The following is a 17,628-nucleotide window of genomic DNA, read 5'->3' on the forward strand; positions in this document are numbered from 1 at the left end:
CGGAAGATCTGCAGAATTGGGAAAGGGGTGGAATGTCCACACTCACTCTCACACACTGTTGCCAACCTGCCCAGGGGCAGAGGGCATGCAGCCACACTCACCTTGATGTCGGCACGCAGCTCGCTCAGCTGCTCCTCGGACATAGAGCCCGCCTGGTCCGTCAGCCGCCTCAGCATCTCAGCTTTCTTCTGCCTGCCATCCAGGATCGCCACTGCAACACAGAGCGCCCCCCCGTCAGGAAAACCACCGCACTCCCACTGCAGGGACCACCAGGGCGACTCCTGGACCAAAACGCAGCTCGATCTTGAACAGAGATTCTCCAAGGGTTTCCAATCCTGATGGCACTGGAAGTCAGCCCAGAACTGCGTCAAGGACCGCAGTGGAGAGCGAGTCTGAGGCAGTGAAGGGCAGCTGCGTGCAGGAAGTTAAGTCCTCACATTGAGGGCTGTGCATAGTGGGAACAAACTGACCAGCCAGGCAAGAAGCAGCTTAATGAGCTTACTCCATAAATAACTAACCTTCTCACTAGATGTGGAAACCTTGTGCATCAACAGATGTTAAAGAATTAAAGCAAATGATGTCCAAACATGCACAACATCTCTAAACTGCAAACTACTACAGATCAAATAATGATGAAAGCATTTACATCACTGGAATGGTAAATCAGAGTAAGAGCTTGAGACTTTCAAGCAGGACGAAAAAACAATTCTGCTTAATGCTTTGCTCTCCGAGATGATGGCATTTCTTTAAAGCTAAAGTTCAGAAAAGAGCACCGAGGTGGGTGAGGGGCATTTAAAAATCGGGAAGACATTCTAATCTACCAGTTGAGTAAATGAATGACCCACACTGGAGCAGTTAGACGAAATGAACGCAGACTAAAGCCGAAATCATTCCAGGTCAGGACAAAGCAGCATGTCTAAGGAAATAAAGAGATTTCTCATCCAGACGGAGAGGGGGAGGGTAGGTGTGCCCGGCCTGGCCAGAGGAATGCTTGGCTCTTGACTCTCAGGGAATAGTGTGCTGCCTCTGTGCACAAAGAGCTCATTCACAGCCCTGACACCTGAGACAAGCACCATCCTCTCGGACACACCCGCCACAGAACAGGCCAGGCACCAGGGAGAAACCCAGAGCACAACAGCAGCACTTCATTCATCCCAGGATAATCTATTTGGAACAAAGATTTTCCCCAAGGTCTTGTGCATCCATATAAAACGAGGCCTATTCTCCAAGGTCAGCAGGCTGGCTTCCTGTAAGAGCCGTTTTCGTAACTATTCTGCCCGTTTTAGGTCATGTCTGAAATCAAGGACAACAGAACAGCTTGGACACAGCGCAGAAGACAGAACGACCCTCAGCCAGCATTGATGAAAGCAGACCACACTTCAGAACCCATGTTCACCAGACCTGCAAAGGCGTTTGCTAGACCGACGTATTCCACGGATGTCTGAAGTGGCATGGTCTCTCAGCCACACGAGAGATTTCGGCAGAGGAGGGTCATATATCATGTGTATAACACAGTGAGGAAACTAAGAGAACTTCGGCATTTCTTGGGCTGAAATCTAGTTCTCTGAATCAAAATGTAACTCTGCACCGCAGTTAAGGGAAAGCCAGAGGCTGAATTTAAGTGTTTAGATAAAAGTTTATAAGGTCAAAAGGGTTTTAAGACATTTCTGAAGTGGTGCATTTTAGTTTAAGGACTAAAATGCACTAAAAAGTTAAATGCACTAAAAGGACTAAAAAATCCTTTTTACAGGATTTTTAAATCCTGTAAAATTACTACGTGGGCTAACATCTCCGAAACAATCACAGATGCAACTAAACCTTGACTAATCAAACGCTCCTCCAACCGCAAATGTCAGGGGAAAGAATGAGCAAGAAGAAATCGTTGTTCTTGAGCTGAAAAAGCCCAGGCTTGTGGTGGACTTCAAGCGTGCAGCAGAACTAGGAGAGGGGGCGCAGTGTGGAGACACTCAGATGGGACAGTGTCACAGAACGGTTCATACTCACTGGCTTCTGCTTTGACCTTGTCCATTTCTGCCAACAGGGCCACCTCCCGGTCCATCAGGCTGCAGGGTGCAGAGGAGACGCTGTTAGACCTCAGAGACCCACCACGCGACGTGGAGCAGAAACGTATCGTTTCAAACAGCAGGAATGCCCACTGGGACACTGGCATTATCTCAAGCTAGAGACTGGACTCTGAAAGTCACACGGCTTTAAATCCGACCCTCAGAGTGCAGGCTGGATTTCAGGATTTAATTGCTTCCGATTTAGTCCCCATTACAAATAAGGGACACTGAAGACCGATTTTAGGAGGGTCAGGATTTACTTGGCTCACAATAGGAGAGGAATCAACACAGACATTTTAATTCCATCGGTACATGCTCGTTTCCCCAAGGCAATAAAAACAGGAAGGATTTCCTTTAACTCCAGTTAAAGGAAATTGGATCAATCAAGTGATTAAAAACCTGAGCCAAATAAAATCCCCACAAGATCCTGCTGGCCTGCTCGATGAGTCACAGGGGCCTACCAACAAGAGAGCCTTTAAAAACTGCGGCAGTACAGGGGCTGGCACGGCACACTGACCAGCTCTGGAGCTCTGCGAAGGTCTGCTTCATTTTCTTGATAGAGGAGTCCATCTCCTCCTTGACCACCACTCTGTATCGTGTGAGTGAGGCTGTGCAGCGCTGCAGGTCCTTGACAGACTTGTCTATGTTGGACGCTGAGGGACACGGGAGAAAACGCATGGATTAGCGGCAGGGAATCCTGTCTCCTTATTGCTAATTAACAGCCAATAAAAGCACAGTATCTAAAGCAGGGACAGAACACCAGTCCTGTGTTTTCATTTAGGATTCTGGCAAAAGCGAACCTTTTGATTACTTCAGCTTTCATCGTTTTTCAGAATTTTGATTCTCATCAGGCCTGATGAGAGGGACCAGGTACGTTCTGGGGATTACAATCGAAAGCTAAAAGGAGCTGATCTTGAATCTAGGAGCTCAGGGCATCTGAATCAGGAGAAAGATGAAGAGCAGGTGTGTGCTCTCCTGTGCACAGAGGATTGTAGGTCCAGGACCAAGCCCTTACCCATGGCCTCCATCACTCCGAGAGCTACAGGCGAGCACTGGAGCTAGATTTGCCCAACATCAGTCAGCTGCTCAGAACATAATGACATGGAAGAGACAGTATTTCACTGCTCCATCAGGCCAGCAGGAGCATTGGTATGGCCGGGCACAGGACTTGACCATATCCAGAAACACACCCCGAGTTTCTTAGGGAAGGGATCTTTTCCCAGATTAATTAATGTTTCTCATTGCTTTATTGGGGTGGGCAGGGAATTACCATATAGTCACTCATTTATGGCATAATCCTTCCCTCCCGTGCTAGAGAAAGCTGAAGGGGGGAGGAGGGAGAACAGGACTCAAAACTTTCCCCGACTTTGAATTCATTTGCTTATTCCATTTGTTTACTTTTTCTCTTTGGACTGTGGCACGCCACAATAAACACTGACTCATGATACATCCAGTGGCTCCGAGAACTTGCTCAACGCAAACCGAGGTACCGAGAGACAAAGCTACTCGGTGTTAATGAATCAGTTTATATACCGTACACCTTTCACTTCCTGTTAGCGGACGCCACTGCTTTTCTGCTTCTCTTGCCGAAAGCAGGCCGACCAGCAGCCTGCAGGGGACTGGTGCTGAACACTGCGTGACCTGTGGCAGGCCTCGACGCTCAGGAAGGAGGAGCGGAGATATCCGTTAAGCTCAGAACTAAAAGTGACCCATGTGGGCAGGGCAGTTCAGCTCTCCTCATTGCTTCCTCCTGCCTGATCCTCCTGGCGCCTTGCACTCTGAGCCAGTAACAGAAGACACACCGACCAATTCAGCGAATGCAGCCTGGGCCAGTCTGACTCGTGCAGTTTCCGCTGCGCTGCGCTGGCAGTTTCCTCGCTACCCGCGACGTGGCCTGGACCCCGCGGCCACGGAGAAGCAGCTGTCGGAAAGATGGGCCAGCAGGCGGCGGCTCACTTACCGATCCGCTTGCTGGTGGCCGAGGGGTGCTGGCCGTCCTCCGGCAGCGCCAGCGAGAGTGCCGACGACGGCTGGGAGCCAGGCCGGGACCGGGGCTTGCCAGCCGGGCCTCTGGGGAGATGGTGCGCCCGGGGCACGTGGGCATCGGCTCTGGCCTTGCCATCCTCCGCTTCCGTCCCTGCGGGAGAGCCGTTCAGTCCTGGTGAGGCACAGAAAGGGCTCACCTGACCTCGCAACGACCCAGGGGTAAGAGGAGATAAAAGCTCACGGGGAGCCCCTCGCCCCTATCCGTGACCCTGTAGGAGCCGTGAAAAACGGGGAGCTAGATGCTCGGTCAATCGGCAGAACTGCAGAGCCAGAAACTGGGTACAGCAGTCGTGTTGGAGAGAGAAGTACAGGAAGGAAGTGGGGGCGAGCCAGCGTGACAGTCCTGCAGATACCCAGACAAGGAGGACTCGCTGCTTGCTCTGCTGCTTTGGAGAAGGAGTCCAGGTTTAGAGTTGTGTTCTAATTGCTAATTCATTATTACAGGGCTTTTATGGCAATTTGTAACTGCCTGGCTTTTGTTTCTGAACCCCCAACAGGCCTTTTCCAGCAATCTCCCACTGAAGGCGTACATGCAGTAACGTTCAGTACTGCAAACAGTGAAAACCAGCTGCAAGGAGGCTCAACTCTGCTACTCCGACACATCGAGAAGGAGAACCGTGTGGGAACTGGACCCCCCCAGGGCCAGGAGGGCTGGTCAAGATCTCTCTTCCTCCACCAGCCAAAAAAACACAAACTTCAAGTTACCCTGACAACTAGAAAGCAGACAGCTGCTTTTTTTGCCTGAATCTGGATAGACAAGTTCTCTGCCTGGCGGGCTGACCAACCCCAAAAGCTGCCCCGGAAACAGCACCAAGGATTTCACAACCCTCTCGATGACGATCCAGTGGGGATCCCCTGGGAACAGCAGAGGCAGACCGGTCTGCCACCGTCTCCCGAGGGAAGCGGCGTGGACCACTCCTCCGCAGCACCGGACTTCGAGAGGAACCCCCACCACTCCCTCCTCATCGCACGACTCGCGATCCACCCCGCCTGCCGTCCGACTTCAAACGGCCTCAGCTCGCAGGAAGCTAGAACTTCTCCCTGGGGATTCTTCCACTTACAGCGGCAAGCAAATAACAGGATTCGCTTGGAGCCTCGAACCCAGTCATCAAGCTGCACAGCAGCAAATCGGAAATCAGCTCCCAGCTGCTCTCGACCTACTGCGTCTCCCGGCAGCTGGCTTTAGTCTACTGGGCGGGTGGATCTCGCGGGCCCGTGACCCGACGGGTCAGACAGGAACGCCGCCTCACCTGTAGTGTCGGAGAGGTCCGGGGTAGCCGGTTCCGAGTCCAGCTCGGCCGTGTCCAGCGAGACCGAGTCCATCTGCTCGCTCAGGGAGTCCGCCGAGTCGCCGTCCAGCGCCGAGCCGTTGGCGTGGAAGCCGTTCAGCCCGTCTTTGTCGGTGGGCGTGTCGGGGGGCTGCGAGGGGTCCCCCAGCCCGGGCCCGGCGCTGCTCTCGGCCTGGGGCTTGGGTTTTTTCTTCTTCTTGGGCTGAAACGGACAGAAAGGCTCAGAATTCCAAGACGCCTCCTGCTCCTCGGGTGAACCTCAGTGCGTGGTTACAGATTCCTTGGTTGGTCCCAATTCCTGTTGTGTGAGCTCTGAACTCCCCCGGAAAACTAAACCCTCAGCTGACCCATCTGCACAAAGGGCTTCACCCTTCTCAGCTTCCGGTGAGACAAAAGTAGTGCTGGCTTTCAGAAAAGTCCTCATTCAGGGGAGGAATTCTGGAGTTCGAGCCCAAGCAGACTTCATCCCGATCAGGGAAATGTCCGAGCAGAGAATGTCCAGAGGACTGCGCACTATTAATCGGTTACCTATTGCGGGTTGTTTAGAGGGGGTATAAAACAGCAGCAGCTTGTTAAACAAGCTGGGGACAGACTGACCAGAGCTCTGTTTGCTGAAGGTCTTGCCAGCAGCACTGCTGAAACCAGGGACGACTATAAAGAAAAGTTAATAATTTTTTGAGTTGGAAACAATATCCAGATGGGACAGAGGAGGAGAGGACCAGGAGTCTGAACCGCTGGATAAGAATAAGAAGCATCTCCTCTTGTTTTCTTAGCTAAATGTTCCTAAATTGAATTTCCTCTGCGATATAAGAGCCATTGTATTGTTCTTCATCGGGACAGTGAACAGAAGCCAAACAAGGCTTGAGTGAGGGGCTGTCCTACAGTCTTTTCCTAATTCCAGCTGACAGTACTTTGTAGTGTGTGCAGGACTGTCAGAGGCCTCGGCCTGACATCAGTGCAGAGGGGAGGACTAAGTGAGTCCTGCACGTTCTCTGCCAAGACCTGGATACAGATCTGGTGCAGCTGCTGGAGCTTTATTGACGCACTGTTGCGCAAGGACACCTGTAAAACGCTCTCATTATAGGAGGCTGCGTATTAATTCACAGATCCTTTGCATATGTCAGAGGCGGAAGAGCAGAGCTGGTTGGCGTCAGTGGGCTTGCTCGTGCCCTTGGAGAGAGGACTGGAGGCTTGGACCCCCCAAACAAGCCATCATTAGCGCAGGTCTCCTCCCCCACACTAGTGTCAGCTGGCATGCTGTACTGTCATGTGACTGCCATCTGAGCACTCATGGGTGCCTCCACCCCCCTTCTCAGAACAGGTGTCGGTGCTCGGCCGTCCGCTGCTCAAGACGGGGTGAGCAAAATGCACAGTAGGTGAATTACAGGGGACGGATGAGGATAGCTGCACCCCATCTTTGGGGCAGAATTGTCTCGGAGCCCAACCCCCTTCCCCCAAGTGAAAAATCAGTTGATCCTGCCAAATCCCGTTTTAAGGCATTTACCTTCTTTTTCCCAGTGACATTCCATTCCTTCAGGATTTCCACAGCATAGCCTGAAGGAAAGAGCGAAACCAAAAAAAAAGCACGCATGAAATATTCAAAAGGAAATCCACACATCCCTCAAGTCTGGCTACCGGAGCTCAACACTCGTACAAACGCAAGAACTGCAACCTTTAATTATCACATCTAAGCATGGTTAAGACCATCTAAAAAAAAAAAGAAAGCTGAAACATCCCACACGTCACTCGAAATGAAAAGTGTATCTGACCCCTGACTGAAGGGCCATTTCAAGTTCGGAGCACGGATTCCGCTTTGGGCTTTGAGCACGTTGGCAGGACAGGAAATGGGCTCGCAGTGAGAAAGCACTCCCTGAGCACTCCCCTCTTTATCCCCTCACCTCCTTCCAGCACAGCCGAGCCAGGGACCCCTCTCCTGGTGACAAGCACCGGTTCTAAAGCAAGCCTCCAGTGAGGGCGCCGAGCTCTGCTCAACAAACGGGACTGGAAACCACTACACTTTCCGCTTTCAATATTTCAAAACCCCATCACGCCCCCTCTCGGCCTGTCCGCACAGCGCCTCCGCGAGTCCCGACAGAGGACTGCAGCTCTTCCCCCCCTCCTGTTGTGAGCCACACAACAAGATTAAACACCCATCACGCAGGGAAGGTGTAGTATAAACTCAAACACTGTACTTTCACAATATATTTTAGTGCAAAAGACCGAGGAATAATAGTTTCAGCCCTAGTCAATTTTGTCAACAAATATTTCCATTGTCGATGTTTCGTTTACATTTTCAAAACGGGCCTCCCACCTCCAGCGAGTTAATGACGTGACCTGAAGAGGACGGCAATGCTGCTACAGCGTCGTGACTAGAGAACGGGCTGAAGAAAAAACAATGGCGGAAAGTTCCAAAAGAAGCAAAGTGCGGGAACATTTTCTTAAAACAAGAATAAACAGTAGCCTGCAGAATATGCACGGTTGATTTAGCATTCCATGACATGCATGCTTGAGCATCCGGAAAGGAAACATCCAGGTGTGGACGAGAACACACCAGGTTAGTCACAGAACTGGGGTAACCGCAGAATAGAAAACCGATAGCCTGGTTAGCAATCAACATTTGTGCAAAAGGGTTACTACTGGCAAATTCAAATCGCAAACCTTTCATTACTAAGCAACTAGGTGTGGAGTTGTATTTAATTTACAAATACATGGCGCTCGGTGGCGTGGGCGGTGTTCCGACAAACTGAGCTACCCAGTCCTGCTACCCTTACCAACATCCCTGAAGATCACCGTATCCTGTCAGATTATACAAGTCATGAGAATAGCGTTCTGAATAATTAGAAGGATTTAGCAACGGTGAAATACCACAAGTTCCCACTGGTTTGTCCGTTAGCCTCAAGTTAACAGAATTGCAGTTCAATGCTACTGCTGCATATTTTTGGTTTGCTGAACCCTCACCATGAGGATAGGAGTCTCTTCAAAGAACTGTACGAGAAGAGAGATAAAGCTGGTCATCCTATCAGATATGAATCTGTGAATAACAACCAGCAGCTCACTCTGTCGTAGTGTTACACGGATTGGGTTACGTCAAAGTGTTCAGCCTAAAAACAAATAGCTTGTCCTGTACACCTGTTCATAGCTTGTCTTGTGAACTACCGTTATGTATACAGAAGCTCATCTCGTGAAATAAAAACACGATCAGAATAGACTAGTGTTTACCCAGTTAAATGATACTGCAGCCGAGAGAGAGAGAGAGAGAGAGAGAGAGAGAGAGAGAGAGAGAGAGAGAGAGAGAGAGAGAGAGAGAGAGAGAGAGAGATCATCTACATGTTTATTATTGATCAGTGTTCATCACCGCGGCTCAGATTCGCAAATCTGACAGTCCATCGAAACATTTACTTGCTGCTGTTCCAGTTCACAGTCGGATTTCAAGTGACTTATTTGAATCCGGTTTTATTTTTTTTATATTTAACTCTGAACAATCTTGAATTTTATTTTTGCACAAAAAAACTTTGAGTTAAAAAAAATTAAGAGTGAAAGAGTGCAGTAAGAAGATGTTAATGTTAAGTTGATACTTTTTCAAAATTTTGCATTTCTCATTATTTTATGGAATAAAGGTATAATGCTGCTGAACAATGCCAAACATTGTCACAGCCTCTCTCATTGACAACCCATAAGTTGCAGCTAAGCCAATGAAATCGGTGTAATATCTGCCTGAATAATCTACGATCAAAATGTTCATTTGTTGCAGCCCTACCGAAGACCCAGTGTGACCTCTGGCAATGACGGGTAAGTAGCTGAGTCACCAATGCTGTCAAGGAGCCTTGTTTACACATGCCTCCACTTCCCGCGCTCGTCTGACACAGAGGCACCCGCGATGACGTCTGTCAGCTGCCACTCCAATTCCTGGCCCTGACGCAGGTGGAGAGGAAGAGCCACATCTCCCCGCCCCCGGAGACAGCTTCAAAAATGCCTCTTGTCAGAGGTGGAGCATTGAAAAGGTCATTTAAATAGACCGCACTACAAGGGCTGGTCGGAACCTGAACTTCATCTAGCAAAAACGCCAAGGTTCTGATGGTGCTTCCAAGCGCTGTGTGTGGCGTGCTCCGTCTTCACTTCCAAGAGCGATACCGCCCGCGTATGAGGTCATCACAGAGGCATCGCAACCGCGCAGGGCTCCGATTTCCCCGTTCCCCAAATAACTACGACGCACGGTTTTACATTTTTTAAATCAACATAGCCCCAGGCCACAAGGAACAGCAGTGTGCGAATTCCACCGCGCACCATTCCGGGGAGCTGCGGATCAGAACTACGGCCGGAGAGGTCAGAGCCGCCCGCTGGTTAATGAGGCCTCAGGTAACGTGTGCTGCAGCACGCAGGGCTGAAAGCTGCTCAGAGTCCAGGAGTGCTTCCAGCACCAGAGGCGAGAGCTCGGGAAGCCCGTGCCGACTGTGCCAAGCCAGGGCTCAACAGCTACCTTAACGCTTTTGCAGGGAGACCAGAAGGGAGGAGCAAGAAAAGAGCCCTGTGCTTTCATGCCATTTCTGACACTACAAAACAGGGCTGCCTCGGCTTGTGCCCCCCTCAGCCAGCGGCAACCGGGGCTCAGCTGTCCTGCACATTCTTTGGGAGAACCCCGAGGGACCCAAAAGCAATATTACTTCCACAGCCACAAAAATCTAGGTAAAAGTACATGGAAATTACGGACCGGGCCAACAGCAATGGTGCTTATCTGATTAGGTGAAGTGGACCTCCCAGGAAAACAAAGCAAATTCTCCATATCCTGCACTGCCTCCGCACATCGTGATCCACCTGAAATCACCTGCACCTGTAATTCCACTATGAAGTCGAGGACCTCGGGCAGACGGCCCGCTAGAGGTACCGGCAGAACCCTGGGCGTCACATCTGCTCTGCTGACGCCTCACGCTGGCTACAGGCCCGGGTGCCTCTCGAGACGGACACAGCACAGGTGCATATCCAGAAACCCATCAAAACTGGGACTTGGCATATATGTTGTTTTAAAACTAAAAACTGGCACGCAGTAATGCATTATTTAAATTTTCCCCAAAATCGTTCTTTGAGATGGCAAGGTGGCACAGGGGTCAGCATGGCTGGATCGCAAAACTGGGGCCCCGGCTTCAATTCCTGGGGTGCTATCGGTGGGGAGTTAACATGTTCTCCCTGCATTTGGGTGCTCTGGTTGTCCAAAGACAAGCTGGTAGGTTAACTGAATTCTGGGACAGCTGGCCCTGGCGTGCACTGCTGCTTGCTGGGATAGGCTCCGGCTCCCCCACGACCCCACATCGCATGCAGCAGTTTGAAAACGGATGGAGGGTTATTCATTCGGCCTTTGACGTTATCCGTACGCTCGGGTCTCTCCCGCCTGGCAAGCCGGCAAAGTCCCACGCCACCCCGCAGACGAGAGGGGCAGAGAGGCGGGTTACCTTCCACGAAGGCCTGCACCGTGCGGTCCACCGAGTTCTCAAAGTGCTGCAGCACCAGGACGATCTCGTTATTGCTCTTGTTGGGGACGACGGCCCGCACGGCGTTGATCTGAAAGGCAGAGGGGTGCACGTGAGCCTGGGCGCGCGCCTCGCCCGGTCTCCCGAAGACCAGCCGCGGGCGGGGCGACCCCGCCCCGGGGTCCTGGAAGAGACTGCCGCCGGTACGGGCGTGACTCCGCTCTGGGTGGCGGGGGCGAGGAGTGCAAATGTACAAAACAGTTGCAAAAAAATGCAGATCAGTTGAGCGGCTGCAATCGCGTGGCTCGTGACTGCAGCGCCCAATTCTCCGAGAGCTCAGTGCGTCACAGCAGGAGTGCCGACTCCTGTTCCAAAACCAGTTCAGCACTTGGCAGCTCGCGTCTCGCCGGGACGGCTCTCGAGCGCTCCGGCTGCAAGGGCGTTCCCTCCATGTGAACAGTGCCTTTCAGTTTCACTTCAACAGAAGTGAAAGGACAAGGAGACTACAGGATATTACTTTACCGGGAGTGGGACTACAGGGGGAACTGGATAAGTGAATATTTTAATCCCCCCCCAGATAAAATAATCTTTATCTGTGTATTGAAAGGCAGTTCAACACAAGAAAACTGACCTGAAACTCAGATCCAGCGACTGCCAGCAGTTCTGTGTCCCATAATGCCATGTGACTAAATATCGGTACCAGGAACTAAGATTTTGAAGACCTGTGGGACAGAACTCTTCAGCACGGTGGAATGTGAAAACAAAGCTGGCACCTGCATTAGGGGTGACCATTAATATCTTCTGACCACAACACTTTTGTCTACTCGACTACTGACTAAAAAAAAAAAAAAAAAAAAAAGTGATTTTTACACTGCTGGAAAGCCCGCTATGGTGCCTTGCTGAGGCCTGCAGAGGCAGTGCCCCTAACCCTGGAGTGTCCTGCGCTGCCCTTCACACACCGGTACCACCCCCCCCCCCCTTACCTTCTCCTTCATCTTCTCAAAAGTGCCGCCCTGCGACATGACCATCTTGGAGTGGGTGTCGAACACCACGCCCGAGGTGTCTGGGGAGATAAAAACGGGACAGGCGGCTGTTGGCCCTCTGGTCGACGACAGGCAGCAGGCACACACTGCGGTGAGCCAGGCTGGTCAAGCCCGCTGCTGGAGAAGCTCTTCCCCCTTCCCCTTAAAAGAGTCGGGAGTCCGTCTCGGAAGTTAAAAAGTTTTTATTTCACACGCGTGGGAGCGAAACGGAGGTGCTCAGTGTATTTTTCCCTCAAAGTATTTCAACTAGAGCAGGCCTGAAATTGTTTTGTTATCGATCGCACTTCCCTTTGCTTACAAAATTGGCAGTGGTCCAGAATCACACACACACCTTCCTAATTCCTTATTTGCTAAACATAACTTCTTTTAATACAGTTCAGGTTCGGGAGCTGCGTCAGCATGCGTAGGCTGCAAAGGAACAAGTAATGGGTTGATTCCGTGCTGAAAAAAAAGGGAGAAAGAAAACGCAACATTTCGACCGTGAAGCCTTCTTCAGGTGCGAGCAATCCCTCACACCCGAGGAAGGGCTTCACGGCCGAAACGTTGCGTTTTCTTTCTCCCTTTTTTTCAGCGCGGAATCAACCCATTACTTGTTCTTTTAATAGAATTGGTTACTTAGGTTTGCAGCACACATTCCTATTTAACAGTATAAAATTACATCGTAACCCTTGTATCGAGCAGAGTTAACCAATCCAGTTCTAAATGTCCACCTTATAACATATTGCATCTCCTGCAGGAAAAGCGTGTACAAGGTTCACACCGCTGGCAGAGCCGTCATGTACATGCCCAGGCTAACGCCAAGCCCGGTACGCCCCTGGCCGAGCCCCTGGCACAGGGAAAGGACGTCATGTTCATTTCTACTCCCCAGACCTGCTACACCAACTCAAGATGGACACGGAGCAGCCTTCTCAACCTCGGCCCTTCAGGGTTACCCGGCTCTTAAACCAGAGACATTGGCGAACTCGGCTCCTGGCGAACCTGATGAGGGCGTCCAGCTGGACTAGAGCAGAGATCGGGGCTCCCTCTAGCTCTCTCACCAGTGCTGGAGGCTGCTGGGAGTACCTGGTCCCACTGGTCAGGATTCATCCTACTGTCTGCAAGCAGGGCGCCAGGAGGCTGGATGAGGTGATGCAAAGGTGTTGAACTCTGACCTAATTCACGACCCCAGACAATAACCTCCGCAGGAAAAGAGGCCTACTAAAAGCCATCCGTCTCCGTGTTCGACGGCAAAGAAGGGAAGATGGACTTGGCCACTGGCAGAACAGAAAAGCCAAGTTTTTCTTTCGCAATCATTTCAGTAGATTAAGATGCAAAGCCTCCCGGTCTAGAGCACACAAGGTAACGGGCTGCACAGGGAGCACGACGCAGCCCTCTGGGACCCGCGCGCCGATGGCCGCTCATGAATGAGCGGACAACAGCCTTCAAGCCCAGCGCCAGCAGTCAAGACGCCGTTTGCAGGCAGGGCAGCTCTTCCCCAGAGAGCAGCTGGCACCACAGGAGGCAAGACGAGGCCGGGCAGGAGCAGGAGTCCAGTACAGGACAGCCACCTCGACTCCCACTGCGGGACGACCCTGGACTGGCACCTCCGGACCCAAGTGCACAAGCGAGGACGCCTGTCTTGAAGGGCACCGGACCCGTGGGTAGGGGCCGCTAATTGGGTACCCCAGGTCCAAAGCAGAGGATGCCTGCTGCCCACGTTCTCCGAAACGTTTTTGTCTGATGAAACGGAGGCAAAGAGGGAAAATCTGGTCTTATCGCCCTTAGAGGTTTGACGGGCAGTCAACAGAAGAGAGGGATGACACTCTGAGATACCTCACAAACATCCAACTGGTGCAGAACACAGGCCCGAGTCCGAGCTCTTGCGATAAAGAGGGCACGTGGGTCAAGTCTTGCTCAAGTAAAGCACTGCGGGACACTGACAGGGCACCCCCCCACACACACACACACGTGTCCTTCCACGAAAGGGGTGGTGGAACTCACGGCAGGGAGAAGAATTGAGGAAGTAGGCCGTATCTCGACCGGCTCGACCTGATAGTCGCTTTAAAAAGTTCGTTCTTATCTAAAGGGTAACAAGGAAATGGGGAGCAGGGAGCGGCGAGAGAGAAACAGCTCGGTGGACCGAGAAGCAAGCGAGCAGGAGGGCCGAATCGGAGCTCTGGCCCATCAGCCTTTGCAAACGGGGCTCTGGGAGCAATTTGACATGCAAAGCACAAGCCCAAGCAAAGTCTGGTACACAGGCAGAGAAGCATGGCGCTGCACTCGCTGGCTTTTATAGGGAAGGGGGTTTCGCAACTCCGTACCAACTGGATGGAAGAAAGAAAACCCAAAACTTCACAAAAAAAACCTCCCAGACCACTGGAGCGGAGTCTCCTTCCTCCCGTCGGGCCTTGGTGAGAGGAGCCCTGTAAACATTTCCACGAGCAGAGAGGTCGCCTGCAGCGTGAACAAGACTCCCGCAGGTCTGATGACCCGCTTCAGGGCTTGAAACCCGCCAGCTTTCGGTCCCTGACACCGATCGACCGGACGTGAACGATGCACTGCAGGAGAGGCTACACATTCTGAAAGATCAGACGCCCAGGGCACAGAGCCTGAAAGGCTCATATAACACCCGTCTCGGTCCCATCCCCAGGTCAGCCTTTGCAAAAGGAAATTCAGACCCTCTTGATCCTACAGAAATATAGGTGCGAAGACCCGAGAAAGAATTCGTGCAATCAAGGCTTTTGTCCGCTGGCAATCTTTTTAATACCTCAAACCAGCCGTATCAACGTCACGCAGACTTCTCACAAACCGCTGGTGGAGATCCGGGACCAGTTTAACCCAAACAATCCGGACGGACCCTCCTCGTGGTGGCACACCCACATCTTCCTCATCCTCCACTGCTCCCTACGTCAGCGATGGCAGCATCCGGCTGCCCTGACTGAGCCCCGGACGGAGAAGCAGTCCAACAACCTGCTGGATTCCACATCCGCAGGACTCGAAAACCGAAACGAACGGCACTGGGAAACTGAAACAGACCTGACCGATCACCCACAGGACGTTTGTTTCCGCAAACCCCTGCGGACACGCCGCTGGCCCGGGTTCCCCGAGCTTCCCTGCTGGCCGCTGGCGCGAGAACAGTGAACGTCCGCAGGGCAAAGGCACGGCTTGGGAAGCGGAGGCCTTCCGCTGCCGCCCTCCTCTGTGTCACGCACTTCAGCGCAGAAAGAGAAGCACACAGTACATGGAGCTCGACATCCAGCAGGGCTGCAGAAACAGGAACAAGACCGGGAAGCAAGATCCTGTTCCGTGTGCCTGCGGTGAGGGGAGATTAGATTACACTTCTTAATCTCTCGGTGTGGTTAGGAAGGGACTGGCCCCTGCCTGGAAGGCTTTAATACCTTTAGAAACAGCACAGTACACACGTACACACACGCACGCGCCTTCGCTTTGCCAGCCGACTCGGAGCGAGCGACTGCAGCTAGGAAACTCGGGGCAGGAACATGAGAAGAACCAAGTTAAAAGGGCGGTGAAGACCACAGAATGACTAACTCCGTCCAGCCCAACACTGTGGGGAGCTTCAGGACAGTGGCTCCTCTGTGCAAGAAAACTGGGTCAAAGTCACGTCCAGGTGAGGAGGAAGAGAGCTGCCCGAGACTCCGGATTAAATGAACATTGAGCTCAGAGGCAGTAAAGAGACAGAGGCACGCACAGACATTTTTGAACGACACGGAAGAAATACGAGGACAAATACTGCAGATCGGACTAGCACAAGTTTTTCTGGCAGCAGAAGCAACCAAATCAACTTAAACTGCACCCAAGTACTGCTTTTCGCTCACGTGGTAAAGAGCGGAATTACTCTTGAAAGGTACCAGGTGCACACCTGCGGCGTGTATCCCAGCATCCGTGCTCCAGATTGTCAGCACTGGCCGATCTCCTGGATGACAGCAGAGTTAGGACGTGGTAGGGAAGCTTGGAAAAGGAATCGTTCCAGGAGCTGGAGAGGTGTGGACCCCACCCTGCACCGTGCCTGCGCAGGACCTGCGCTTGGTCACATCAGCCTCCGGCACCACCCGGCGCCAAGCGGAGAGGGCGATCAGGAGAACGTACAAGCTAGGTGACCTAGGGACGGGCATGAAGCAAGGGCAAACTGGAAAGTGTCCAACTTTCACTTTTGTTCTCAAAAGGGCGTCTACTAGCGCTCCGGGTACAGCTGGCGTTTCTTCAGTTATTCATCTCCCGAGATCTGTATTCCGCGGGCTCTGCGGGATGACACGAATGTCATTCCAATCAAGCGAAGCTGCACTGGAAGCAGGTAGCTCCTGGTAGCTGGCGCCAAACCTCTCAAGAGCTGACAGCCTACTGCGAGTTACTGGGCCAGCCAAAATAACTCGCAACACTGCCAAGAGAGGCAGAGCAACTATTCCATACTGTATCTGTTCTGCAAAGCCCCTCCGTCGTCAGATGAATCACAGAGTGCCGCGTGGAAAGAAGTCTGCAAACCTAATTTTCCGAGTTCAACTGAACTGCAGCTGAAATTATGAGCAGCACTGCCAGCTCTGGATTAATGACAAGGACACCGAGGAAGATCTGCCAAGCATAAAACCCAGCCCAAGATCCAGAGGATTATCTTTCCACTTTCAGAATATGCTAGAATTTAAAGAAAGGCTAGAGAGCACACTGTTTGCAGAGCTGAAGAAAATCCGGATCCGGGGACAAAGTCCTTCCCAGATGCAATCCACACTCTGAGGTTCTCCTCCCGGAGAAGCCCGCTCCGCACGGAAAATAAAGCACCCTGCGTGGCAGCGGTGTGTTTTTCCGTCGTCTGTGGTCATTTGGGCCACGGAGCGAGTTAAGGAATAAATTAGGGCCGGGAGAAGACCAGGTCTCCAGGCCTCAGCGGCGGGTGGCGTCTTGGCGGACAAGCAGAGCTGCCAAATCCGTTTACGTAACCATGCTGCCGGCCGCGGGGGACACCGGCCACAAGGCTGCCCATTCTTCCCAGGATCGCTCAGTATCCGGGTCTTACAGCCGTCACCCACACCGAGACGGACCAACCCCCTCACTCCGATACACGAGAAGAGCGTTTTCCCCTTACAGGATCTACAATAGCCTGACAACGCTAAACCGCACCCAGGCTGGACACGAACTAGGCCGATTCAGCTCAACACACCAGGTGCGGGAGGAAATTCAGTCCTTGCACCCAACTGTTGACGATGGTCAAACAAAAAATACTGTCCCAAGTCAGAAATGGCCACACACTTGCAGAGCACTCCAGAACTGAACTGATCTTCACAACTGCCTCCAAGCCATTGGCCACCAAGGAGCTTAAGTTGCCTGTCAAACCTGTGGGACTGCTGCCCCCTGGACCCACGGCAGAGTTTCTATTAAAATCTGTGCCGGTCGTGAAATGCTGGCTCGCTGCTTGATTGTGCTCTTCTGTTTCAATGGAAACTGTGCTAGAGGTCAGGTGGGTCAAGCCACAAATTCAATCAAAGCCCAGAGAACAGGACTCTGCTATACTCCCAGAAGAAGTCTCTTCTGTGCCAGTTAAGCACCCAAAGGCATGGGAGGATCATGGGAAAGATCAGAACACTGGTGCTGCAGTTTGATAATCCACCCCTTGAGTGCAGGCATCCTGCCGACTGCACAGGTTCTGTTAAATTAACACGCCTAGCAGAGGACTTCACTCTCCATTTATAGAAGTTCAGCTACTGTTCTGGAGGGACACCATTTACAGGTTTTCCCA

The 17,628-nt window shown here is 52.0% G+C and overlaps 1 protein-coding gene across 2 annotated transcripts in view; it reads right to left on the reverse strand.

The window, feature by feature from the left end:
- spats2 (spermatogenesis associated serine rich 2) overlaps positions 1–17,628 on the reverse strand; it is a 32,282-nt gene that overhangs the window by 5,083 nt on the left and 9,571 nt on the right. Inside the window, exons 4-11 of one of the 2 annotated variants that reach the window (XM_088635005.1) lie at positions 11,844–11,923; positions 10,843–10,951; positions 6,903–6,952; positions 5,360–5,600; positions 4,024–4,221; positions 2,581–2,716; positions 2,005–2,063; positions 102–211 (exon numbers count right to left, since the gene is read on the reverse strand). In XM_088635005.1, the coding sequence (XP_088491131.1) occupies positions 102–211; positions 2,005–2,063; positions 2,581–2,716; positions 4,024–4,221; positions 5,360–5,600; positions 6,903–6,952; positions 10,843–10,951; positions 11,844–11,923 (983 nt within the window). The remainder of the gene's footprint in view (positions 1–101; positions 212–2,004; positions 2,064–2,580; positions 2,717–4,023; positions 4,222–5,359; positions 5,601–6,902; positions 6,953–10,842; positions 10,952–11,843; positions 11,924–17,628) is intronic. The other variant, XM_088635014.1, reaches the window with a different exon arrangement.

The sequence above is a fragment of the Lepisosteus platostomus genome, chromosome 1 (genome assembly GCF_059453375.1).
Source record: "Lepisosteus platostomus isolate fLepPlt1 chromosome 1, fLepPlt1.hap1, whole genome shotgun sequence".
NCBI lineage: Eukaryota > Metazoa > Chordata > Actinopteri > Semionotiformes > Lepisosteidae > Lepisosteus > Lepisosteus platostomus.